This window comes from Protomyctophum bolini, assembly GCF_963924005.1.
Source record: "Protomyctophum bolini genome assembly, chromosome: 5".
NCBI lineage: Eukaryota > Metazoa > Chordata > Actinopteri > Myctophiformes > Myctophidae > Protomyctophum > Protomyctophum bolini.
Window position 1 is genome coordinate 4,753,031 of NC_137866.1, and position 27,867 is coordinate 4,780,897.

A 27,867-nucleotide genomic window follows, 5' to 3' on the forward strand; every position below is an offset into this window, starting at 1 on the left:
AACAAATTACACTTGTGTGAAGTGAGCGGTGCCTTTGACTTATTTGTCTGGGGCACCCGTCACAACTGCCCCTCCCTACCTACCCCACCCTACCCTCCAAGAAACCACCCACACCCTCAGATCTGAAAATATATTCCTAGGTTCCAAATACCAACCATGTACACCATGGGGGACCGACCAGGCCTTCCTTCTGCTGGGCAGCAGCGCGCCTGTGGAACAGCCGCTTTGTGTGTTTGTGTGTCTGTGGGCGGCTGTTCGATGATCCGTGGGTCGGCGGTTCGAATCCCGGCTCCTCCTGTCTACATGTCGAAGTGTCCTTGGGCAAGACACTGAACCCCACATTGCCTACAATGAGTCGATCGGTGTGAGCTCGCCACCATTGGTGTGTGAACTGTGAATGTGGGAAGTGAGGACGCTGGCGTCGACTGTTCGCCGCTTCACCTCCCAATGTATGAATGAATGAACCGTTGTAAAGCGCTTTGAGCACTTGGAAAAGCGCTATAAAAATGCAATTCATTATTATTATTATTATTATCACAGTGATGATTTGATTGGTTGAGCACGGAATGTCACATCAAATTCATTCCGCTCTTAAAATCACACATCACACATGATAAGTGTGATCTTTCTTTCTCGGTTATGGAAGGTAAAAAGGAAGGATGGCTCGTATGTGTAGCAACAGTGTGTGGGCTGCAGGGGGCGGGCAAACACTGTCTTATTAAAGTGAGTGTGTATAGTTGTATACTGTCCCCTGGAGCTGGGGTTTATGCTAACAGCTAGCGGTATAGAGACTGAGTTAAAGTGGTTACACAGACGCTTTCCCCGGTTTGAATGGCTTAATAATAAGGATGTATTTTGGTGTCTTTATTTCAGGATGAGTTCTGCGTGGTCCTGCTGCTAAGGGCAGCACCCTGACGGTGCTGCACCCTCTCCCCCCCTCACCACCAGCCCACCATGAAGGGCCTAGGCCCCAACCGCAGCCGCCACCTGTCGGACTCCTGCTGTGAGCCCACGGGAGGAGGTGGCGTTGGAGGACCCCAGAAGAACCTGTGCTCCCTGAGCTCCTCGGACCCCCACAGCTCCTTCCTGCTGAGGCCCACCATGAACCACTACGCCACGCTGGACCCCCACCTCCACCACTACGCCCCCAGCAGCCCCACGCCGCTGCCCCCCGACTGCCTGCTGCCCTTCAGCCAGGTGTCCAACAGCTCCACCTTCCCCCGGCTCCACTTCTCCTCCATGCAGGCAGACCAGGTTGGTGCATTGTTTAGTTCACTTCTCCTCCTCCCAGACAGACCAGGTCGGTGCATTGTTTAGTTCACTGTCTTCTCCTCCCAGGGAGACCAGGTCGGTGTCATTGTTTAGTTCACTTCTCCTCCCAGACAGACCAGGTCGGTGCATTGTTTAGTTCACTTCTCCTCCTCCCAGACAGACCAGGTTGGTGCATTGTTTAGTTCACTTCTCCTCCCAGACAGACCAGGTCGGTGTCATTGTTTAGTTCACTTCTCCTCCTCCCAGACAGACCAGGTCGGTGTCATTGTTTAGTTCACTGTCTTCTCCTCCCAGGGAGACCAGGTCGGTGTCATTGTTTAGTTCACTTCTCCTCCCAGACAGACCAGGTCAGTGCATTGTTTAGTTCACTTCTCCTCCTCCCAGACAGACCAGGTCGGTGCATTGTTTAGTTCACTTCTCCTCCTCCCAGACAGACCAGGTCGGTGCATTGTTTAGTTCACTTCTCCTCCCAGGGAGACCAGGTCGGTGTCATTGTTTAGTTCACTTCTCCTCCCAGACAGACCAGGTCAGTGCATTGTTTAGTTCACTTCTCCTCCTCCCAGACAGACCAGGTCGGTGCATTGTTTAGTTCACTTCTCCTCCTCCCAGACAGACCAGGTCGGTGCATTGTTTAGTTCACTTCTCCTCCTCCCAGACAGACCAGGTCGGTGCATTGTTTAGTTCACTTCTCCTCCTCCCAGACAGACCAGGTCGGTGCATTGTTTAGTTCACTTCTCCTCCTCCCAGACAGACCAGGTCGGTGCATTGTTTAGTTCACTTCTCCTCCTCCCAGACAGACCAGGTCGGTGTCATTGTTTAGTTCACTTCTCCTCCTCCCAGACAGACCAGGTCGGTGTCATTGTTTAGTTCACTTCTCCTCCTCCCAGACAGACCAGGTCAGTGTCATTGTTTAGTTCACTTCTCCTCCTCCCAGACAGACCAGGTCAGTGCATTGTTTAGTTCACTTCTCCTCCTCCCAGACAGACCAGGTCGGTGTCATTGTTTAGTTCACTTCTCCTCCTCCCAGACAGACCAGGTCAGTGCATTGTTTAGTTCACTTCTCCTCCTCCCAGACAGACCAGGTCAGTGCATTGTTTAGTTCACTTCTCCTCCTCCCAGACAGACCAGGTCAGTGCATTGTTTAGTTCACTTCTCCTCCTCCCAGACAGACCAGGTCGGTGCATTGTTTAGTTCCCTTCTCCTCCCAGACAGACCAGGTCGGTGTCATTGTTTAGTTCCCTTCTCCTCCCAGACAGACCAGGTCAGTGTATTGTTTAGTTCACTTCTCCTCCCAGACAGACCAGGTCAGTGTATTGTTTAGTTCACTGTCTTCTCCTCCCAGACAGACCAGGTTGGTGTCATTGTTTAGTTCACTTCTCCTCCTCCCAGACAGACCAGGTTGGTGTCATTGTTTAGTTCACTTCTCCTCCCAGACAGACCAGGTCGGTGTCATTGTTTAGTTCACTGTCTTCTCCTCCCAGGCAGACCAGGTTGGTGTCATTGTTTAGTTCACTTCTCCTCCTCCCAGACAGACCAGGTTGGTGTCATTGTTTAGTTCACTTCTCCTCCCAGACAGACCAGGTCGGTGTCATTGTTTAGTTCACTTCTCCTCCCAGACAGACCAGGTCGGTGCATTGTTTAGTTCACTTCTCCTCCTCCCAGACAGACCAGGTCGGTGCATTGTTTAGTTCACTTCTCCTCCTCCCAGACAGACCAGGTCGGTGTCATTGTTTAGTTCACTTCTCCTCCTCCCAGACAGACCAGGTCGGTGCATTGTTTAGTTCACTTCTCCTCCTCCCAGACAGACCAGGTCGGTGCATTGTTTAGTTCACTTCTCCTCCCAGACAGACCAGGTCGGTGTCATTGTTTAGTTCACTTCTCCTCCCAGACAGACCAGGTCAGTGCATTGTTTAGTTCACTTCTCCTCCTCCCAGACAGACCAGGTCGGTGCATTGTTTAGTTCACTTCTCCTCCCAGACAGACCAGGTCGGTGCATTGTTTAGTTCACTTCTCCTCCTCCCAGACAGACCAGGTCGGTGCATTGTTTAGTTCACTTCTCCTCCCAGACAGACCAGGTCGGTGCATTGTTTAGTTCACTTCTCCTCCTCCCAGACAGACCAGGTCGGTGTCATTGTTTAGTTCACTTCTCCTCCCAGACAGACCAGGTCAGTGCATTGTTTAGTTCACTTCTCCTCCCAGACAGACCAGGTCGGTGCATTGTTTAGTTCACTTCTCCTCCCAGACAGACCAGGTCGGTGTCATTGTTTAGTTCACTTCTCCTCCTCCCAGACAGACCAGGTCGGTGCATTGTTTAGTTCACTTCTCCTCCTCCCAGACAGACCAGGTCGGTGCATTGTTTAGTTCACTTCTCCTCCTCCCAGACAGACCAGGTCGGTGCATTGTTTAGTTCACTTCTCCTCCCAGACAGACCAGGTCGGTGCATTGTTTAGTTCACTTCTCCTCCTCCCAGACAGACCAGGTCGGTGTCATTGTTTAGTTCACTTCTCCTCCCAGACAGACCAGGTCGGTGCATTGTTTAGTTCACTTCTCCTCCCAGACAGACCAGGTCGGTGTCATTGTTTAGTTCACTTCTCCTCCTCCCAGACAGACCAGGTCGGTGTCATTGTTTAGTTCACTTCTCCTCCCAGACAGACCAGGTCGGTGTCATTGTTTAGTTCACTTCTCCTCCCAGGCAGACCAGGTCGGTGCATTGTTTAGTTCACTTCTCCTCCCAGACAGACCAGGTCGGTGCATTGTTTAGTTCACTTCTCCTCCTCCCAGACAGACCAGGTCGGTGCATTGTTTAGTTCACTTCTCCTCCTCCCAGACAGACCAGGTCGGTGTCATTGTTTAGTTCACTTCTCCTCCCAGACAGACCAGGTCCGTGCATTGTTTAGTTCACTTCTCCTCCTCCCAGACAGACCAGGTCGGTGTCATTGTTTAGTTCACTGTCTTCTCCTCCCAGACAGACCAGGTCGGTGCATTGTTTTATCGCCATTGACAGCAGCTGTGTTCATTTTCACAGCTTGATTTTCATTTAGTTTTTTGACATAGTCTTTTGAATAAAATTCCATTTAGTTTTAGTGACATTTTAGTCATCTGAAATGATTAACTTTTAGTCTAGTTGTGTAGTTGACTAAATTAGATTTTAGTCAACTAAATCTACATTTATTTTGGTGGGCCCTGATGACGTTGTAATGCCTTATTTAAGGCCCCTGAAATTGTGGGTTATTTACAAACCCACAATTCAACATTTTGGTTTTAAGATGTTGATATTAATTTTGTATTAATCCTATAGGACCCAAATCACACCTTGGAAACTTAAGCATGAGTGTCTATTTCAGTGTTTTTTGACTGTGGGGGTCATATTTTGACAGCAGGAATTGCCTGTCATAATTTGACCCCACTAGGGGGCAAGCCCAACTCCGTTGCGATGGTTTTTGAAAACCATATGCCCATACCTATAACACCACACCAAAAACCTATACAACTTGTCACCAAGTTCACAATTTTCATGAATTCCCTCATGGTTTCAAATCTGATTCAAATCTGATTTCAGGAGAAGGTTTTACTGCATTTCAGTCTGAATGCAGTAACCTGATCTAACCGCAAAAACAAAGGATTCCATGAGACTTTATGTGTTTGTGTTTAGACGTATATTTAAACAAATCAGATTCCGTGCTGGATGTGGCACGGAATCTGATTCAGGCTGGATTTGACCGCAGTCTAAATGGGGCCGAATGTCAAGGTCACGGTCAAGGTAAACTTTATTGTCCACAAGGGAAATTTGTCTTGGGCCTTTCACCCCAGCTACAGCCACACATAGAACATCAATGACAACAAAAATACATTACAGAGGAAGACGCATAACATTATACAAATTGCACACATAATGTGGATAATCTAGCCTCACGCAGTTACCGCTGTTTCAGAGCCTCGTTCAGCATCTTAGTTGATGCCGGTGTACAAATGTTTTTTTTTTAAATCTGATGTACTTCCACTTTGGTTCTTTGCATCTTCTCCCAGAGGGCAGAAGTACAAAATCGCCATTTAAAACATGGGTAACATCACTGACGATCAACCCCAACTGTCTATCAACCCCTCCATCCATCCATCCATCCATCCATCTGTCCGTCCGTCCATCCGTCCAGGTGGACTGCCCACAGAGCTGTCTGTCCGGCGGGCTTGGTTCTGGAGGACAGATCAGCCGGACGGGCACCCTGCCCACCTCCATGTCCATGCAGGGCCTGGGCCTGGGCCTGGGCCTGGGCCTGCAGGGCCTGAGCGGAACCCCCATCATCACCAGCGGCTCGGCCACCATCTCCTCGGCCCAGGCGGCCAAGATGAACCGGCTGCCCTCCAACCTCCTGGACCACCTGGAGAGACACCTGCCCCTGCAGCACGACGGCTTCAGCACCCTGCAGTTCCACCGGGGGCGCATGTCCAAGCAGGTCGCTGGAGAGAGTTTATGACATTTATCATTGTTTTTTTTTTGTTTTGTTTTGTTACTTCGGGCTGTATTTTGCGTGTCTTACTCTTAAGTACCCGGTCTTATTACTTAACTTAAGACCTGGAGGCGTGGTCAATGCTCTTTGGCCCCTCAGAATAGCCAAATGGCATTGATCACGCCTCCAGGTCTTAAGTTAAGTAATAAGACCTGGTACTTAAGACACGCAAAATACAGCCCTTCATGTTTATCAATTTTTAACAGGTTTGATAGTTTAATTTTGTGAAAAGCCTTAGTTTTAGTTTTTATTAGGTTTTTGTTATGTTTTCTGTTAAAGAAAAACTCGGCCCTTACATTAAAACAACAATTAGTATTTGTTTTACCAATCAACAACTCCACTCAGCATGGTGGTGTTTACCTGAAGAAACACAATCCCCTTTCGCTGTATTTCTGTGTTTCTATAAAAAAAATGCTCTGGTGATCACATAAAGTCTGAGTAGACTAGTTTTTTTTTTTTTTTTAAGTGAAATGTCCCTTTAAAACTATCATTAACCCCTTCATTGTCCGAGCAGCGCAGCGAGAGTCCCGGGCGCATCCGCCACCTCATGCACTCGGTGCAGAAGCTCTTCGCCAAATCGCAGTCCCTGGAGACGGGCAACGCCAACGGGCGGACGGCCGGGGGGGTGATGGGCGGCGGCGGCGGCATCACCACGGGGGGTGGTGGCGAGGACGGGGGCGGCGGCGGCGGCAGGCCCACCGGCAGGAGTAAGAGTAAAGACCGCGCCACGAAGACGGAGGGGCCCAAGCAGCAGCAGAGGGCCCAGTGCAGGGCCAACGCTCTGGCCCTCTGGAACTCTGACGACGCCCTCATGATGGACACGTGTGACGCCACCAAAGCTGGAACCATCGCCGTAGGTGAGTTGTTATAGGCTGTTGTACAACGCAACGCAGCACAGCACAGCACAGCACAGCACAGCACAGCACAGCACAACGCAACGCAACGCAAGTTACACAACACAACACAGGCAAGGTCACGTGGGACGCATCCGTCAGGGTGACAGCAGACTAGCAGGCTGTCGCTTTGGCATGGGGGGCTATATCTTGCTCCACCCCTTAACCCTTATCCCTAAACTTATTTGCCATTTTTTACTATTTAAAAAAACCTTTTAAAATTGTTCAAATAGCTGATCTACAAGCTCACAACGTGTAGTTGTATAGATCGGCTAGTTGAACTATTTTAAAATGATTTTCAAAATAGTAAAAAAATGGGTTTAAGGATAAGGGATAAGGGTGGCGCAAGATGGAGCCTGGGGGGGTCAGATCTCAACATATGGAATGAATTCTGTACTGGTGTCTTGAGTGTACAGGGTTTGATGAGGCCAGATCAACATAATTATGGAATGTCAGAACAGGTCAGCTCCATATATGGAGATCTAAGGGTGGAAGCGGGGGCAGTGTCTTGAGTGTACAGGGTTTGATGAGGGCCCAGGTAGGGCCAGGCCTTACTTTTCGGGCCTCTTGAGAACTAGGCTATACTAAATAACGCTAGTTTGAATGGACAGGTATCAGTCAAAAGGGAGACGTCAAAGAGGAAGGACGGTTGTAACTTTAAACATAGATTGAGGGCCAGCCTCTCGAAGCAACTCTCTCCACTTGATTAGAAAATAATGTAGCTTTATTGTGCATACTCAGACACAGACACAGACAGACATGCATGTTCACTTAGGCACACTCAGGCTTGCACACACTTCACGTGTAAATAATTGTAATAATTGTTGTATTTTGTTCTTGTTATTTTTCATACCTTGATTAATTTGATTATTTACTATTTGTATATTATATTTGGTGAGAACCACCTATAAGCTCTCCATGGGTTTATTTTCTCACCTGCACATATTTCTCTTTTATTGATGTTTCCTTTTTTGTACTGTTTTTATTGTGCGAATAAACTAAACTAAACTAAGGGTCAGCTCCATTATGGAGATCTAAGGGTTCATAGAAAACTGCGACCTACGGTCGCAATAACATAACAAAGCATGCCATGTACAAAGCCTTGTGTAAAAAAGGCACATTGAATTGCCTTGTTGTTTGAAAAGTTGCTCCACAAATCAACCGTTAATTGTCTCATGACTGTAAGGTTACCGGAACCCTCTGAGCATGATGACCCTGGGCAGGGCGGTGTCGGATAGCCAGGCTCCGCCCAGACTCCTCCCACAAGGCTACCACACCATCTCCGCCTCTCACAGTCACACGCTGAAGACCTCCAAGAGCAGCGGAGACCTCAAGTTCCTGGCCTGCCAGGCTATGCAGGTACGTGTGGGGGGCGGGGGGAAGGGTTTAGTCACCCTCACCTCATGGCGAGGTGTAATTCATGGAGATTTTTGTCAGATTCCTGATCCAATAATTGCAATATTTAAGTGAATGTTTTAAATATAGTTTTGCTCTTGTTAAGATTGGCCTCCTATTGACATTAATTAAATAAATATCGGAATGTTGGATCGGAATGTGACAAAAAGCCAAATTAATATCTGGGTGAGTATCTGGGTGAGCAACAGAAACAGATCATACATTTAATAATTGTATGCTTATACTAAAATAACTGCAACAGCTGATCTACAAGCTTTTAAATCTGCTATACTTCCGTGGCTTTTCAAAAGATAATATAAAGAGGATTGGGAACGATTGTGAGTAATAATATAGTATCACAAATATTTGCGATCAGGTGACTATTTAATCATTGTGATGGACAGGTGGTTATTTAATCATTGTGATGGACAGGTGGTTATTTAATCATTGTGATGGACAGGTGATGATGTAATCATTGTGATGGACAGGTGATGATGTAATCATTGTGATGGACAGGTGGGCTCCAAGGAGGACGAATGCAGGAGCCGCTCGGGGAAGAAGGACCCCCTGGTGAAGAGGGGCTCCTGGTCCAGTATGACCCTCAGCCAGGCCAGGCAGGTTCTGCAGAAGGGCTCGGCCACGGTCAACAGAACTCTGCTCAAGTCCAAGTCCTGTCACCAGGACCTGGCGTGCAATTACCTCCAGGTGAGACATTTCATTGTATGTATATTTTACCCTATATATACCCAATATATCTCTGTATTGTCATAGTACTCTTTGTTACTCAGTAACAGGAGTCTCCATGTCTCTCAAGCTCTTTATTAAAACAGAAAATCACACTTGTGTGAAGATACGAGCGGAGTGGGAGTGGAGGGGTTTTTAATTGGGCGCAGCATGCGTCAGAGTGACTTCAGAACCGCCCTGTGCTCCAAACCACTCCGCTCGTGGCCGCACACCACACATTGGAGCAGGCAGGGGGCGCTGCAAACACAGTCCCCCTGGGCACATTTTAAGCGGACAGCCGTGGACAGAAGAAGCTGTGTTTTACATCAAGCTCCACCTCCGCGGCTGACTGCCGCGACGGAGAGATTCCCGGAAACGCTCTCCCCTCTGCGACAGTCAGCCGCGGAGGTGGAGCTTCTTTTCCATCCACCAGCTGTCTAAAAACTCGGAAATGACGTAAAACACAGCTTCTTCTGTCCGCTAAAGTGTGTCCAGAGGATGCGACATACCGTAAACCGCTGCCGCGGCAACAAGTGTTTTTGCGACTTGGCGAAAGACGTATGTATGAATCGTGCCTCGTGATACACCACATTTAACGGGCTCACGTTATACGTGTTCTCTCTCCGTTTTTTCCCAGGTTCCCCTGGGGGAGTGGGCGGGGACCCTGGGCCGGGGCGGGGGCCGGGTGGGGGGCGGCGGCGGGGGCGGCGGCGGCGGCGGCGTTGGCACGGAGATCCCGTGTCGGAGGATGCGTAGCGGCAGCTACGTCAAAGCCATGGGCGACGTGGAGGACAGCGAGGACGACTCGGAGGGCAGCCCCAAACCCTCGCCCAAGAGCGCCGCGCGGCGCCAGAGCTACCTGAAGGCCACGCAGCGCTCCCTGAGCGAGCAGCACCCTCCTCCGCCCCCACCGCCACGCAAGTGAGTCCCGCTCCGCCAGCACTTTATAAGGACCACTTCACCACTTTTCAACCTATCTTCACTAATAATCATGATAAAAAAAAGGCACGATTTTTTTTTACTCAGTCTGTGTCTCATAGGAGGGCTGTGGGCAGTTTAGAAACAGTCTTCCAGTGACATCATCATTAGGCAGATTCTTTTTTACAAAAATGTTTAGATTTTCATCATCGTGAGAACGATGGCATCCATTTTCGCATTGCAACTTTTCAGGACTAGAAAGCCTGCAGTTTCTATTAGCTTGTATTCCCCATCGATGATGTCACTGGAAGACGGTTTCTGAACTGCCCACAGCCCTCCTATGAGACACAGACCAAGTAGAAAACAATTGCGCCATTTCTTTCATGATTATTAGTGAGGACCTAAGATAGGTTGAAAAGTGGTGAAGCGGTCCTTTAAAGGCTATTTCACTTTAAAACACACTTATAGTGCCATCTACACTGGCTTTTGTGTGTGCACCCCTATGGGGTCTGTATCAGTGCTGTTTTTGTCGACTAAAACCTTTTTCTCACTGACAAAAACTAAATGGAAACTAAATGAACACTAAGCTATGATGACTAAAACTGAGAATAAATATATTGACAATTTCGTCAACAGATAAAAATGCTAGGAATGGTCTAGTGGAGAAGAGATCCAGTATGAGTCATTTTACATTTGGTTGCATGCGGAAAATAGCCGATCTACAAGCTTGTAGATCGGCTATTTTCAGCAAGTGTAAAAACAGTCATTACGATGGCATCAAGACCCGCCAAAATACATTTTAGTCGACAAAATCAACTGTAGATTTAGTCAACTAAAATCTTATGACATTTAGTCGACTAAAAAAACACTAAAACATTCCGGGTGACTAAAACTAAATGTAAACTCTTCAAGAGACTATGACTAAAACTAAAATAGAAATTTGCTGCCAAAAACAACACTGGTCTGTATATCTATATGGGGTCAGCAGATGTACTGTATGTGTGTGCACCCCAGACCAAGGAACCACAAGGAACGTGTGTTTAACATGGTTAAATTATAGGAAGGGGCCAAGGCGGGTGTGTCTGACAAAATGAATATCAAATATCTGAATGTTTAACCGAGCAACTTAAAAACTGGGGTGCTCACACAAGTTAAAATGACGTTAAAATTATGTTTTACTTTTAAAGTGAAATATAGTGCTTTAAATACACTCTAGAGTGTCTTTAATGTTTTTCAGCCCAAGGACCCCTAGCTCAGGGGTTCTTAACCCGTGGGTTGAGAACCCCTGCCCTAGCCCTATCCCCTGCCCTATCTTGATCTATAGTCGATCTAGACGTGCTATTTTTGGCTGATGTTCTCCTCAGAACAGGGATGGTATATATAGGCCAGGGTTCAATGCTATAGAGGTTAATGTAAAATCCTATCACCAAAAGATTTGGCCGCCCCCCTGTAGTAACTCTGGGGACCAGAGTTGACTCTTGAACTTGGAGTGATTATTTTGTGTATATATATATATATATATATATATATATATATATATATATATATATATATATAGAAGCCACAGCAGGGACATAACTTAAAAATCAGACCAGTCTGAAGTGAGTGGTGCAACAGCACCCCCTGTTGGTACTCTAAACATAGGGACATTGCTGTTCCTTGGAGCGGTTGCCCCACTCAAACAAACCAAACCACTCCAACATTGATTTAGTGGTGAGTCATATAAAGGCATGCCACCAGGGGGCAGCATCTGGTTATATATATCATACCGTGTATATTATAAGTTACAGTTACAGTGCTCTTCAGGTCTAGGAAGATCTCAGCACACCAAGCTCTACCTGCACACCAAGCCTGATGAGAGAATATTAACACATTTAACCAACCATAGTATATTCGTTGCTGTCAGGAGGAAAAGTCCTTAATAGCACTGGTGGAAGAATCCATGAATGAATACCTGGCACTCACAGTGAACGGGTTAAGCCAACATATGGTGATATTTTTGCCATGTGTTTTGCCCCTGCGTTCCCTTCCCACGGCCATGCAGGCCCCGTCGGTACGACAGGCCCCCTCGCTGCTACGGCGGGCCGGCCCGTGTCTCTGCTCTGCGGGGGGATCTCCTGTGGTCCCCGCTGCAGGGCACGTGCTCCGTGCAGCACCTGAGGTCAGTGAGTCAGTGTGACATCATCATCCCTCCCCGAGACAGAGAGAACGTGTGTGGGCCTCCTCCCATTCACCACCACACACCAACCCCCCCCCCCCCCCCCCCCTCCCCTCCCTCTTTGCCCCGATCACCGCAACTCAATAGGATCTAGACTTATTCGCTACGTTTGGTGAATTGTTTTTGTTCTCACTTCTGCTACTCAGTCTGATAAAGATCCTATATATTTCCTATACTCAGTCTGATAAAGCTCCTATCTATCTCCTATACTCAGTCTGATAAAGCTCCTATCTATCTCCAAGGGATGGACACAAAGGCCATTGGTCTGTGGGGGGACTTTAAATGAAAACTCAAGTATATTCTTGACTAGTGGAGGACGTCTGGAAATACGCGTCAAATTGGACCTTGGCTCAGACTGAGAAGCAGAGTGAGTAAAAAATAGACATGCCGAACGCAGCGGAGCAGTCTTGATTCCAGGCTAGCAACTCACCCGAACGGAGCGGAGCAGTCTTGATTCCAGGCTAGCAACTCGCCACCTGTTTTTCTCTAATCCCCACAGGGGTTCCCAAACCTTTTCAGCTCAAGGCCCAAAATGCTCTATATACTATATTTCAAATGTAGCGAAAATAGCCAATCTGCCAGATCTACAAGCTGACACAGTGCGCCCCAATGTGGCCTATGTAACCCTATGTTTGGGAAACACTGACCTAAGCTACCCACGTACCCAATAGAAACACTGACCTATAACCTACCCACGTACCCAGTTGTTTGGGAAACACTGACCTAACCTCCCCACGTACCCAGGCCTATGTAACCCTATGTTTGGGAAACACTAACCTAACCTCCCCACGTACCCAGGCCTATGTAACCCTATGTTTGGGAAACACTGACCTAACCTCCCCACGTACCCAGTGTTTTGTGTTCACACCCTGTTGCCAGCTCTATCCGTCACGCCTTGTTCTTCATAACGCTCTGACCTGCCATGGTAACCCCTCCCTTTTCTATCAATTACAGACCCCACGAAGCCTTGAATTCATGAGCCAATAATTAACAGCAGAGTCTCCGGAGACCACGGCCAAATTAGCCATCGGGCTGGGGGGGGGGGGGGCTTCAGGGAAACTGGACTGCACGGTATTGGGTTTGATGCGCTGAAAAGGGCTCCTGGGGACCTTCATTGGCCGTTTGTTTAAAAAATATGATAGAAACAAACCCGGGCCCTAGTGAATTATTGGCTCAGGAATGCAAAGAAAACAAAAAAAAAACATCTATGAATTCCACAAGGCTTCGTTGGGTGTGTAGTTAATAGAAAATAAGTAGACCTATACTTTTTTCAGTGAACTACTCCTTTAAACCTTTGATCTCTTCCTCCCGAGGGCCATTCACACCAAGCACGATGACAATAACCATAACTATATAAATGAGTTGATTAGGACATTATTTTATGTGAAGTGGTATAGCGTTCACAACAATAACAACAACAACAACAACAACAGCGATAGTCGTAAACAATATCGCTTGGATCACATTCAGAGCCATTATCATGAACGCCATTCAACATAAGGACCTCTGGAATGCAATCCTTTTCTTCATTAACGGAGATGAGGAGACTATTATGAATAGCTGACGCTAACTGATAGGCTAGCTGTTTTTTTTTACCTCAGGTATGCTACAACTAGCTCTGGTCTATAGTGTTAGAAGCAATGGCAACGGCTGAAAATAAGAACATTAATGGTGTGTAAAAAAAGAAAATCTAAAATATGTCACAGACAAGACCAAGTCTTTGCCATGGACATATATTTGTCGGTGTATATGGACATATTGATGATCCCTGCCACGGAGTGTGTTTGGTGCCACTGTTCACGACATGTTATCCTTCATGAGTGTGGACAGTGAACACTGACACAATTAGTAGTTATATTATGTATCATGCTTGGTGTGAGTGGCCCTTTAAGCTTAATGTATTCTGCATCGCAAGACGGCGATCACTTGCCGACGAAGAGCAGATTCTGTCGGCAAGCGACACCGTCATAATTTGAGTTGATCTGATACCACTAGTATTGGAAATGCCTTTGATACTATAGAGCCTAAAATATATATATATATATATATATATATATATATATATATATATATATATATATATATATATAAAAATATATGTACTGATGTGATAATCATAGTTTCATTTTATTTGGAATGTTTTGTTATGAAGAGGTTGAGCTACTGTTTTAAAATGTTATTATACTATTTAAATGTCTTGTTTCACAAATTGTAGGCTGCACTAACAATTTATCAAATTGTTACTTTTAATTTCTATTATTCATTGTTCTTTTTCAGTCATGACATATCACACTTGGATCGGTACCGGGTCTCATGTTCAGTTATCAGAATCGGTATCAGTAATGGAACTATTATACCTGAACATCTCCTTGTAGACCTGCTATTATCACTAATATAGATTTTTTTGTAAATCTGTAAATCTAAATTCCAATACAGCAGTGCATTGATATTAAAAAAGAAAAAATGTACTTTGTATAATTTGTATTTTGAATATTTAAGTATCCGACAAAATTTGACAGAGCAACCTTTATTTGTAGTTGAGTAATAATATTGTGACGTATCTATACTCAAGAACTACTGGGGTTGAGTACTTTGTCCACCACTGGTTATCACAAACGGCAGTAGGCTACTCAAGTACTGTACTTAAGTATAAGGTTGAAGTACTTTTTCTTTACTTGATTATTTCTAATTTCTGACTTTTAACTCAATAAGTACAATTTGAAAAAGAAAAACCCCAGACATTTAGTGTATTATATGTCTGCCTTGTGATATTAATAACTTTACTTAACCCATTCTGGGCGGGAACCCCTTTTGGTGTTTTAACTAAGCGTTATGTTATACTTTAGCTATTGAAAAATAGCAGACCTATACAAGCTCATAGCGTGCTACGAGCTTGTATAGGTCTGCTATTTTTGAGAAATCGTAAAAATGCGGCACAAATCTTTAAGTACAACATTTGAGTACTTCTTAAAACGCTTCTTTCCGTTGTTTTGAGAGTGTTGCTTGTCCTCCTGCGTCCTCACTAAGCTACGAACCAAAGGAGATCGAGCTTTCGAACTTGTTGCACCTAAAAGAATCTCAATGACTATTCTCTAGGAGTAGGAGACCCACAGACCATATTATGGGTCAAGACATTTTACTTACTTTGCTTAAAGGGACACTTCACCCTTTTTGCAAAATAATATATGTTAATGACGTTTAGAAGATTTAGATCACTTTCCTGGGGGTATTTATGTGGGTAATATGTGGTTTTAGATATTTTAGATTGTAGCAGTGAGCCTGTTGTCTCTGATGTCATGGACACTGGTCTCACTACCTTCCTGGACTACAATTCCCATAATGCTTTGGTGCACTGCTCCTCCTTGTGGATAGGGGGGAGAGCTGTCTTACTGAGACAACATGTAGTCCAGGAAGGAAGTGAGCCCAGTGTCCATGACATCAGAGACAACAGGCTCACTGCTACAATCTAAAATCTCTAATATCTTTATTATTTTGATTGAGATGTTCTTGTTTTCTTCCTTTTATTTTATTGTACAGCACCTTGTAACGACTGTTTTTTAAAGGCTCTCTATAAGTAAAATGACCTTACCTTACCTTACCTTACCTTACCTTACCTTACCTTACCTCAGCTCCCTGCCGTCCCTGAAGGAGCTGAACACAAACCGCAGCCTGGACAACCTGGACTGCCTGGTGAGCCCGCTGGACCCCCACCCCCCTCCCCGCCACTGGGACAGCGACTTCAGCCAGGGCTTCGGGACCCTGGGCAGAGGGGTGGGCTCTCAGGTGAGACCAACCAACCGTGTCTATTTACTTCAGCCAGGGCTTCGGGACCCTGGGCAGAGGGGTGGGCTCTCAGGTGAGACCACTGTGTCTATTTACTTCAGCCAGGGCTTCGGGACCCTGGGCAGAGGGGTGGGCTCTCAGGTGAGACATGGCTGCCAGTTCCCATTCACCTGATAGTCCAGGCAATCTAGCCCTTTTTAGACCCAAAGATGAGACAAATTAAAATAGATTTTTTTTTCAACAGATTTCTATGAGGTGTCTAGAACTCTAGAATAACATACTAAAAGTCCTAAGAAATCCTAGATGCGGAAATATGTTTAATTCTCATCAATTCAAGATGTGTGCTAATACCTCGAGAAAACTAAACACCCTAATGGGCTTTTTTTTTTCTTTTGTCCTATCACAATGAAACTTTCCACAATGAATCTTAACATGAAAACGGGAAGCAAACGAATTCCCTTAAAACACAGTTTTCCGACGCGGGAAGCAAACGAATTCCCTTAAAACACAGTTTTCCGACGCGGGAAGCAAACGAATTCCCTTAAAACACAGTTTTCCGACGCGGGAAGCAAACGAATTCCCTTAAAACACAGTTTTCCGACGCGGGAAGCAAACGAATTCCCTTAAAACACAGTTTTCCGACGCGGGAAGCAAACGAATTCCCTTAAAACACAGTTTTCCGACGCGGGAAGCAAACGAATTCCCTTAAAACACAGTTTTCCGACGCGGGAAGCAAACGAATTCCCTTAACACACAGTTTTCCGACGCGGGAAGCAAACGAATTCCCTTAAAACACAGTTTTCCGACGCGGGAAGCAAACGAATTCCCTTAAAACACAGTTTTCCGACGCGGGAAGCAAACGAATTCCCTTAAAACATAGTTTTCCGACGCGGGAAGCAAACGAATTCCCTTAAAACACAGTTTTCCGACGCGGGAAGCAAACGAATTCCCTTAAAACACAGTTTTCCGACGCGGGAAGCAAACGAATTCCCTTAAAACACAGTTTTCCGACGCGGGAAGCAAACGAATTCCCTTAAAACACAGTTTTCCGACGCGGGAAGCAAACGAATTCCCTTAAAACACAGTTTTCCGACGCGGGAAGCAAACGAATTCCCTTAAAACACAGTTTTCCGACGCGGGAAGCAAACGAATTCCCTTAAAACACAGTTTTCCGACGCGGGAAGCAAACGAATTCCCTTAAAACACAGTTTTCCGACGCGGGAAGCAAACGAATTCCCTTAAAACACAGTTTTCCGACGCGGGAAGCAAACGAATTCCCTTAAAACACAGTTTTCCGACGCGGGAAGCAAACGAATTCCCTTAAAACACAGTTTTCCGACGCGGGAAGCAAACGAATTCCCTTAAAACACAGTTTTCCGACGCGGGAAGCAAACGAATTCCCTTAAAACACAGTTTTCCGACGCGGGAAGCAAACGAATTCCCTTAAAACACAGTTTTCCGACGCGGGAAGCAAACGAATTCCCTTAAAACACAGTTTTCCGACGCGGGAAGCAAACGAATTCCCTTAAAACACAGTTTTCCGACGCGGGAAGCAAACGAATTCCCTTAAAACACAGTTTTCCGACGCGGGAAGCAAACGAATTCCCTTAAAACACAGTTTTCCGACGCGGGAAGCAAACGAATTCCCTTAAAACACAGTTTTAAAACACATTTTCCCTTAAAACACAGTTTTCAGACGCGGGAAGCAAACGAATTCCCTTAAACACAGTTTTCAGACGCGGGAAGCAAACGAATTCCCTTAAACACAGTTTTCAGACGCGGGAAGCAAACGAATTCCCTTAAAACACAGTTTTTTTTAAAACACATTTTCCCTTAAAACACAGTTTTCAGACGCGGGAAGCAAACGAATTCCCTTAAACACAGTTTTCAGACGCGGGAAGCAAACGAATTCCCTTAAACACAGTTTTCAGACGCGGGAAGCAAACGAATTCCCTTAAAACACAGTTTTCAGACGCGGGAAGCAAACGAATTCCCTTAAAACACAGTTTTCAGACGCGGGAAGCAAACGAATTCCCTTAAAACACAGTTTTCAGACGCGGGAAGCAAACGAATTCTCTTAAAACACAGTTTTCCGACGCGGGAAGCAAACGAATTCCCTTAAAACACAGTTTTCCGACGCGGGAAGCAAACGAATTCCCTTAAAACACAGTTTTCCGACGCGGGAAGCAAACGAATTCCCTTAAAACACAGTTTTCCGACGCGGGAAGCAAACGAATTCCCTTAAAACACAGTTTTCCGACGCGGGAAGCAAACGAATTCCCTTAAAACACAGTTTTCCGACGCGGGAAGCAAACGAATTCCCTTAAAACACAGTTTTCCGACGCGGGAAGCAAACGAATTCCCTTAAAACACAGTTTTCCGACGCGGGAAGCAAACGAATTCCCTTAAAACACAGTTTTCCGACGCGGGAAGCAAACGAATTCCCTTAAAACACAGTTTTCCGACGCGGGAAGCAAACGAATTCCCTTAAAACACAGTTTTCCGACGCGGGAAGCAAACGAATTCCCTTAAAACACAGTTTTAAAACACATTTTCCCTTAAAACACAGTTTTCAGACGCGGGAAGCAAACGAATTCCCTTAAACACAGTTTTCAGACGCGGGAAGCAAACGAATTCCCTTAAACACAGTTTTCAGACGCGGGAAGCAAACGAATTCCCTTAAAACACAGTTTTCAGACGCGGGAAGCAAACGAATTCCCTTAAAACACAGTTTTCAGACGCGGGAAGCAAACGAATTCCCTTAAAACACAGTTTTCAGACGCGGGAAGCAAACGAATTCCCTTAAAACACAGTTTTCCGACGCGGGAAGCAAACGAATTCCCTTAAAACACAGTTTTCCGACGCGGGAAGCAAACGAATTCCCTTAAAACACAGTTTTCCGACGCGGGAAGCAAACGAATTCCCTTAAAACACAGTTTTCCAAACACAGTTTTCCGACGCGGGAAGCAAACGAATTCCCTTAAAACACAGTTTTCCGACGCGGGAAGCAAACAAATTCCCTTAAAACACAGTTTTCCGACGCGGGAAGCAAACGAATTCCCTTTTCCGACACGGGAAGCAAACGAATTCCCTTAAAACACAGTTTTCCGACGCGGGAAGCAAACTAATTCCCTTAAAACACAGTTTTCAGACGCGGGAAGCAAACGAATTCCCTTAAAACACAGTTTTCAGACGCGGGAAGCAAACGAATTCCCTTAAAACACAGTTTTCCAACGCGGGAAGCAAACGAATTCCCTTAAAACACAGTTTTCAGACGCGGGAAGCAAACGAATTCCCTTAAAACACAGTTTTCAGACGCGGGAAGCAAACGAATTCCCTTAAAACACAGTTTTCAGACGCGGGAAGCAAACGAATTCCCTTAAAACACAGTTTTCCGACGCGGGAAGCAAACGAATTCCCTTAAAACACAGTTCTCGGGCACGGGAAGCAAACGAATTCCCTTAAAACACAGTTCTCAGGCACGGGAAGCAAACGAATTCCCTTAAAACACAGTTCTCAGGCACGGGAAGCAAACGAATTTCCTTAAAACACAGTTCTCAGGCACGGGAAGCAAACGAATTTCCTTAAAACACAGTTCTCAGGCACGGGAAGCAAACGAATTTCCTTAAAACACAGTTCTCAGGCACGGGAAGCAAACGAATTTCCTTAAAACACAGTTCTCAGGCACGGGAAGCAAACGAATTTCCTTAAAACACAGTTCTCAGGCACGGGAAGCAAACGAATTTCCTTAAAACACAGTTCTCAGGCACGGGAAGCAAACGAATTTCCTTAAAACACAGTGTTGTGCATCAGAGCAGCGGCAAAATTGTCTTAGGAAAGGAACAAAAACAAAACAATTGAAAGAATAAATTACATTTTCCTCCTGGGTTAATAATAGCTGAATAGGATGGGGGCAGGTCTATCTACGCACCTGTATTTTAACATAACTTATTGTAGTGGTACTTGGAGAGCCAGATATTTTCTGTGGTGGTGGTACTTCAGTATAAAAAGGTTGAAAACCCCTGTGCTCCAGACCATACTAACTAACTAAATGCTAGCTTGCGTGAGGTCTTCATCATACAGTAGTTTGTAGGGAGAGGACACAATCCTCCAAAGGGGACGATACGATCTCCTGCACCGTGCAACAGCATGCCTGAGATGGGCCTTGAATTCCCCTGGAACATAATATCAATCTTCTTCCGGAAGAAGGTCCCTGACTCTGGATTGGATTTACACAGTACATAATAATAAGTGTTAATAATGTTGTAATGGCAGAAAAAGTTAGACCTGGTCCCGACTCCAGACTGGGCCAAAGCAGTAAGACTAAAAATCACACTTGTGTGAAGTGAGAGGCACCTTTTATCGTCATTGATCATGACACGCCACTGGGGGGATGCTTAACCCATTCTGAACGGGAACCCATTTTGGTGTTAGCATTATGTTATGCTTTAGCTATTGAAAAATAGCAGATCTACAAGCTCATAGCGCGCCACCGAGTGGCGCGCTATGAGCTTGTAGGTTTGCTATTTTTGAAAAAAATCGAAGAACGACTGACATTTTTAGAATCTGATCTCAGGTCAGAATGGGTTAATCAGATCAGTGTGTGTCCAGTGGAAACCTCGTATGAATCTGATCTCAGGTCCGACTGGGTTAAAACAAACCTGCTTAAAGAGTGGCGACTGCTTAAAGAGAATTCCATGCTAGAAAAGGCTCTTACCTTTTTCTTTTTTTTTCAACTTAATTTTTATTAATTTTTCATGAACAGAAATAGACAAGGACATACAGAAAGCAAAAAGACAAACAATTGAACATTACAATATGTGTTGCCAACTCAGTAAATAAAAAGTAAAAACAGTAGATAAATGCTATAATTGTAGGAGATCACGCACAGACAGGATAATAATAAAATGCAAACATTATGTGAGTGTACGCGTACATACACACACACACACTCTCACACTCACACTCACACTCACACTCACACACACACACTCACACTCACACTCACACTCACACTCACACTCACACTCACACTCACACGCACACGCATACACCCCCACACACTCTCACAGTCATACACACACCCACATACAATAATATTGGAAAGTAAAGTACCGTATATAAAGAAAATAAATAACATCAGTTACCATCCCATCTATGGGGTCACCCTCTAGAAACATAAGCATCTATGTATCATAAACGAAGGCTCTTACCTTTATTTGTAGTTGTTACGTCCCCACCAAAGAGGTCCAGGTGTTATTTTGTGCAAAAGCGCATTATTGGCTATTCCCCTTCCATAAGCCCTCAATGAATTGAAGTGAACTGCATTGAATTGTATAGGCATTGGGGTGTACATAGTATCCCAAGCGTACTACTTATTTAGATGGAAAATAAGCAAATTAGCACAAAGACCCAACCCCCATTGAGGGCTTATATTAGGGGAAATAGCCAATAATGCACTTTTGCACAAAATAACACCTGGACCTCTTTGGTGGGGACGTACCAACTATATACAAATAAAGGTAAGAAAGCCTTCTAGCATGGAATTATCCTTTAAAGCAAATAAAGCAAAAAATAAAGCAAATAAAGCAAAAAATAAATCATGGCATTTTTCTTTAAATATACGTTAGTTCCATTAATCCCAGCCAGAACACAAGCGATTGATTGATCATTAATAAAGCTTAAGCACATCATGAATCCATGTGAACAAAATTAAACTGACATTTTAACCCATTCTGACCTGAGATCAGATTCATACGAGGTTTCCACTGGACACACAGCTGGTCTGATTAACCCATTCTGACCTGAGATCAGATTCTAAAAATGTCAGTCGTTCTTCGATTTTTCCAAAAATAGCAGACCTACAAGCTCGTAGCGCGCCACTCGGTGGCGCGCTATGAGCTTGTAGATCTGCTATTTTTCAATAGCTAAAGCATAACATGATGCTGACACCAAAATGGGTTCCCGGTCAGAATGGGTTAACACATCATGAATCCATGTGAACAAAATTAAACTGACATTTTAAATAGTGGCTTCTATCCATGGACCAAAGTTCTATTCGTACACTAACCTGTGAGGATTCTTTTTTGGAAGAAGCCATCATGATAAAAAAAAGAAACACACACATATTAGCCTAAATCAATCGATGGTCTGAGGATCATCCAAATTGACCCCTATGGGTTGTGAGTGTACTATAATGGAACCAAATGTTAAGGGTCCCAAAACATATCAAATGGGGGTGTACTAATGCAACCAAATGGTAAGGGTCCTAAAATAAATCAAATGGGGGTCCGTTGCCTAATGCATATATTGAAATGCTAAATGAAATAGTTGAGAATCACTGCTGTACAATACTCTGATAGTAGTGTAGTTGGGATCCCAGAGATAAAAAAAATAATAATGTTATCGGGTTGGCGGGTCCTTAAAATTCCAAAGGTTGACAACCTGCACTGGCCTTAAATCAAACAGTACGTGTTCCCAGTGACTGCACCTGCAGTAGCTTTCTTTCATTTTCTCCATCTCTATAATAGAGTTCAGAGTTCACACCCCGCGGAGGGAACAGGACCGCCAGCTGGCACTGTGATTGGTCTATAGGAAAAACACACCCTTGTTTCTGAGCTAAACATAGCAAAAGAAATGTAGCAATAAAGCCATTTCAGGACGACTTTAACCATGGTTCTTTCCCTGTAGTCTCAGGAGCATACGGTGTAAGTAGACACCATGTTCCCTCTGCGCTGGCTCACCGTCCGGCACTGCTGCTGTTGCTGCTGCTCCCCTGAGCCATGGGACTGTCCCCTCCCAGCACCAGGAGGGGCACTACGCCCACCGCCGTCCAACGAGAACAACTCCTCGAAAAGTCCACCGAACATGGCGCCGCCCTGTTTGGACGACCGCTGGCTTTTGTGTTTGTTGTTCTTGGCGTTCCCTTGAACGTGATTCTTCTGCCGTTGCTGCTGCTGCTGCTGCTGCTGGTGGTGACTGAATACGTCAAAGTCCTTGAACCAGTCGTCGAAGTTGAACGACTGGTAGTGATGCTGGAAGTCGTAGTCGCTGCCTCCTCCTCCTCCTCCTCCTCCTCCTCCCCCTCCCCCCCATCCTCCAGCGGCGGCGCCCGGCGGCGGGGGCGAGTCGTGACCAAACTGGTCGTAGTCGCGCCGCTTCTTGCCGTCCATCAGGGTCTCGTAAGCTTCCGCTATCTCTCTGAACTTGGCCTCGGCGCCGGGGCTTCTGTTCTTGTCCGGGTGGTACTTCCGGGCCAGCCTGTGGAAGGCCTTCTTGATCTGCCGGTCGGACTCGTCCCGGTGCACGCCCAGTACGTCGTAGTAGTCTCTCTTCTTCGTCGCCAGGAGGAGCTGCTCCGAGATGAGCAGACCGTAGAAGAGTACCAGCAGAAACCAGGACCGGATCCGGGCCATGATGCTGCTTCCAACGCACACAGCCTGCTGTTAGGAGTGTGAATATCGTCCTGTTAACGAGCGTCTGTCCTTCCTTCGCTCTTTCCCAAATATGAACTAATACGGTGACATCATTAATAATGAATATGACCTCATCAATATGACGTGACTCTACCCAAATATGAAGTTCCACATAGCTTGAGTACTCTTGGTTTTGCGTTCACACTGTCGGCTACAAAACGACAGACTACAAGTGGTGGGAAAAGTACTCAAACGTTTTACTTAAGTAAAAGTATCAATATACTGCAAAATAGAAATACTGATCTGTTAAAATGAGTATATAGTCAAAGTTCAAAAGTATTGGCAAGTACCAACAGTAAAAGTATGCAGAATGTCTCATTTCAAAGTTTTCAAATGTATAAAAATCTTTTGAAAATAGCAGATCTACAAGTTCACAATGCGTTGCACCGCAAGCTTGTACATCTGCAATTTTCAAAATGGCCGAAATCAAATGTATAATATAGGGTTGAAGTGGTTACTGTACCCTATGTTTTTTGTAATAATAATACAAATCTAGAAAGTAACTAGTAACTAAAGTTTTCAAATAAATGTAGTGGAGTAAAAGTATGATATTTGCATCTGAGATGTAGCAGAGTAGGAGTAAAAGTACTGGGGCAATTGGAAATACTGCCTGTAGCTTTTGCTGACCGGTAAATACATGCTTCATAAATGGGAGCTATATACTGTATGGTCTGTCTGTTGCACAAACACTTGGCACAGAGCGGCTCATTAAGATAATGAAATAGTTTGAGCAACGCCAGCACCTATAAGGAGAGACAGAGTGGATGTGATGAATGGGATAATCATTGGAGAGTCCAATCTACTAGAGTTGAGTGAGAGAAGCATTTAACCCATTCTGACCTGAGATCAGATTCATACGAGGTTTCCACTGGACACACACTGGTCTGATGAACCCATTCTGACCTGAGATCAGATTCTAAAAATGTCAGTCGTTCTTCGAATTTTTCAAAAATAGCAGACCTACAAGCTCGTAGCGCGCCACTCGGTGGCGCGATATGAGCTTGTAGATCTGCTATTTTTCAATAGCTAAAGCATAACATGATGCCGACACCAAAATGGGTGCCCGGTCAGAATGGGTTAACACGATGCGCTATATGCATTTTGGTTAAATGCGAATAATCCAACCGAGACAGGGGCGCAGGAAAGAGGCTCGTGAGACTAATCGTTTTATATTCCTGATGAAGTTTAGTGTACGTCGACAGATCAGTATGTTTGGAAATGGACGGAGTATCTTCCCTCATTAGTAGCCGCTATTTGGGCAGGCGGACGCCGGACGGACGCGGATACATTTACTATAAAACCATTACATGCAACTCTCCAAACCAATTCGGAACCCGTTAATGAAGAACTGGCCATGTTTGTTCGGTTGCTGACCTCAGTAGCCGCTGATATCTGTGTGGTAGTGAGGAGGGGGTATTGAAATACTCTAGAGTGGACCTATATCTGCTCGTCGTGTTTCAAAGCCATGCATAAGGATCCTTGAAATGGAAGCGGTTGAAGCTGCCCTGGGGCTCACGTGGCTACGGCCGGCTTTGCCTTCCTACACAAACAAAAGGCGCTGTGTGTACACGGCACATTGTGTGTGATTTTACGGTACATTGCATGCCGACGTTGCAGATTTACAGGCATGACGTGTAACACAATAGCATCAGCGTCTACGGTCCGTCTAGTCTTACACTGATGCTGTTTGGTTTAGTTTTAATACTGTAGCTTATTGTCTGTAGATTGTATACTAGATAGTCTCTCTGCATTTATTTAACAAAATACGGACGCAAAAATGGGCCGATTTATGTTTTTGAAAGAGAGTTTTTAGAAGAGAGTTTTTGTGTGTTGAGTGTTTGAAAAGTGGATATTGAGGTAGCCAGTCTTATTTCCAGTGGATGTTTATTCCACAAGTGTAATAATAATTCCACACTTACAGCAAAAGCCCTACTATATCCTTCTGTTATAAACCTTGTTCTGGGGCCCTTGAATAACAGCCCGTCTGCGGATCTGAGATTAGATTACAGGGAGGCGTATAATACGCTAGGGTTCAGAAGGTCAGACATGTAAGGAGGTGCCAATCGGTGATTTACAAACAAACAATACCATCTGTAAAATCAATTATCATGAGCTCAACGGGTAGCCATGCAGTGAAGTAGGAACAGGGGAAATTGATGTGCTTGTCTATTTTTCGAGTTCTTTGGAGGCGTTTAATCCATTTTCCAGGGAGTCTGTCTGGTAAATATTGTCTGTTTAATGACAGCGCGGCCGGCCAGGTTGGTCAGGCTGTGGAAATAGCAGCACGTTTTGTTTGTGATCATAAACCCATTGAAGTGAAACAGGGAGCAGTATGAGGCAGAATGTTGTGTCACATTCACACACCCTGCCTTGCCAATCCGGCTGTGCCTTTTTTCACAGCATCTCTGACAGAACACAATAGTGAAATTATAGTTCTAAGAACCAAGACAACCTGAGTGCTCTCTTTCAGTGTTCATATAACCCATTCTGACCTGAGATCAGATTCATACGAGGTTTCCACTGGACACACACTGGTCTGATTAACCTCATTCTGACCTGAGATCAGATTCTAAAAATGTCAGTCGTTCTTCGAATTTTTCAAAAATAGCAGACCTACAAGCTCGTATCGCGCCACTCGGTGGCGCGATATGAGCTTGTAGATCTGCTATTTTTCAATAGGTAAAGCATAACATGATGCCAACACCAAAATGGGTGCCCGGTCAGAATGGGATAAGGTGACAAATCCAGTCCAAGGGCTGAAGAGGTGTCGATAACACACAGGGCAGGACTGGGACATAAATTCGGCCCGGTCATTTTCGCGCGAATTTGGCCCAGACCGGCCCACCACAACCAGCGCGCAGATAGCAGAAACTCTACCGCCCCGCTCCGTCGAGGCACACACAAACAAACACGCCCTAGTAATACCACCACTTTTACAGAACAACATTTATGATACAAACCAACAGACAACTACACACACACCCCTTTGTTGCTCTCACAAGAATGCTGGCAAAACGATTCAAGATAGAAGAGGGTTTATTTGTCACTCACTTTGCCTGCCTGTCAAAGAAATAAATAAATCATATCATAACTTGAGCGGCCCCTTACGGTCGCGGCCCACTGGTAATATGACCGGTACGTCCTGTGGCCAGTCCACCCCTGATAATGCATTATTATGGATTCCACCAACATAGGATAGAACCCGCCTTACCTGGTTGGCTCCCTAGGCCTAGCAGGCATAGCTTTACTGATGATAGGGTTAGGGACAGGTTTAGGCATAGTTTCACTGAGGTTAGGGTTAAGTTTAAGCATAGTTGCAAAAACGAGAACTGTGTAACGCCTGGAATTCGAAACCGGGTCTCCCATAATTATGGAAATTAAGCCAACATCTAGCTGCACTAGTCTCAAGGGTGGCCGGGGGATATATTAGGCTTTTTGTCATATCAGGCAGAGGCTCTGAGCCACTACTGAATAAAATAAAATAAAATATTTGTAAAGGTTTTGTACATGCCCTGCGACTACAAGCTACTGTAACAATGCATTGCGAGAAAGATTTTCATTATACTTGAAAGTGTATAAGTAAAGTTAGTGGTGGTTAATTATTCATAAAGTAGGCTTTTTCCTTCCTAGAAATGTGGTGGAATCAAAAGTTTGTCTTTGAAATGTACAGTAGTGGAAGGCAGTCATACTTTCAGGACTGCACATGAGGCAGATTCTAAAAACGCCTTTTTTAGAAGTTTTCTGGAAAGTTATGTTATGTTGCTATGTAGTGTACATAGCAACAAGAACCCCAAAAGAGGTTCCCATCGTAAATGGGCTAAGTTACTTAAATACAGTGCTCAAGTAAATGCACTTTGTTAACCCATTTTGGGTGGGAACCCCTTTTGGTGTTTTAAACATAGAGCACCGAAGTCCTGACATCACTTTCAGTAGAGGGCGTCAGTCCCCAGGTTCATGTATTTTTTTAGTTGCGTTGGGGGGGCCATGGGGGGATTTTAGATCTCTTCATATAAGAACTGTGTTTGAAAAATAAACCGATCACCCCGGCCTTTTCACTCATATGAAGCATCGACTGAAGGTGGAAATGTACAAATATACCCAAAGAGTAACAAAATAAGCGTTAGAAACGAGTCAGATGATGCAGCATTATGTCAAACCTCCGTGCCCATCATGTGATTGATTGACAGGTATCAAACCTCCGTGCCCGTCATGTGATTGATTGACAGGTATCAAACCTCCGTGCCCGTCATGTGATTGATTGACAGGTATCAAACCTCCGTGCCCGTCATGTGATTGATTGACAGGTATGCGGGCAGAGCTGTGGGCGCTCGCTGGCCTCCATGCCGGTGATGTACTGCGAGGGGACGGGCTCCGCCTCCCAGGCGGTGGAGGCGCTGGACCTTCCCGCTCCCACGTGTTTCCGCTCACGCAGCCACAGCTACCTGCGCGCCATCCAGGCCGGATGCTCCCAGGACGACGACACTGCCTCGCTCAGCTCCAGCTCCCCACCGCCCACCATCGCAGGAGGACACGTGTACTGCTCCAGTGAGTAAAAAAACAAAGCATTTCACCACCACTGTCGCTCTTATGGAAAATCACACCTGTGTGAACCAAGTGGTGCAACTCCCCTCTCTCTCTCTCTCTCTCTCTCTCTCTCTCTCTCATTAGAGACACAGCACTACCCC

At 45.3% G+C, this 27,867-nt stretch overlaps 2 protein-coding genes across 2 annotated transcripts in view; one reads left to right on the forward strand and one right to left on the reverse strand.

The window, feature by feature from the left end:
* Nucleotides 1–954: 954 nt before the first annotated feature.
* Nucleotides 955–27,867, forward strand: part of dlgap4a (discs, large homolog-associated protein 4a) — a gene marked incomplete at its 5' end in the record, with an annotated part of 61,666 nt that continues 34,753 nt past the window's right edge. The window contains 8 exons of the mRNA XM_080764035.1: nt 955–1,254; nt 5,424–5,723; nt 6,292–6,634; nt 7,857–8,029; nt 8,582–8,770; nt 9,426–9,709; nt 15,554–15,707; nt 27,487–27,727. Of these exons, the coding sequence (XP_080620161.1) occupies nt 955–1,254; nt 5,424–5,723; nt 6,292–6,634; nt 7,857–8,029; nt 8,582–8,770; nt 9,426–9,709; nt 15,554–15,707; nt 27,487–27,727 (1,984 nt within the window). The remainder of the gene's footprint in view (nt 1,255–5,423; nt 5,724–6,291; nt 6,635–7,856; nt 8,030–8,581; nt 8,771–9,425; nt 9,710–15,553; nt 15,708–27,486; nt 27,728–27,867) is intronic.
* Nucleotides 22,400–23,122, reverse strand: LOC308315921 (dnaJ homolog subfamily B member 9-like; the record flags this gene model as incomplete). Its single annotated transcript, XM_080764194.1, has 2 exons — nt 22,400–22,729; nt 22,811–23,122. The coding sequence occupies 2 exons, from the start codon at nt 23,120–23,122 to the stop codon at nt 22,400–22,402; spliced, it is 642 nt and encodes a 213-aa protein (XP_080620320.1).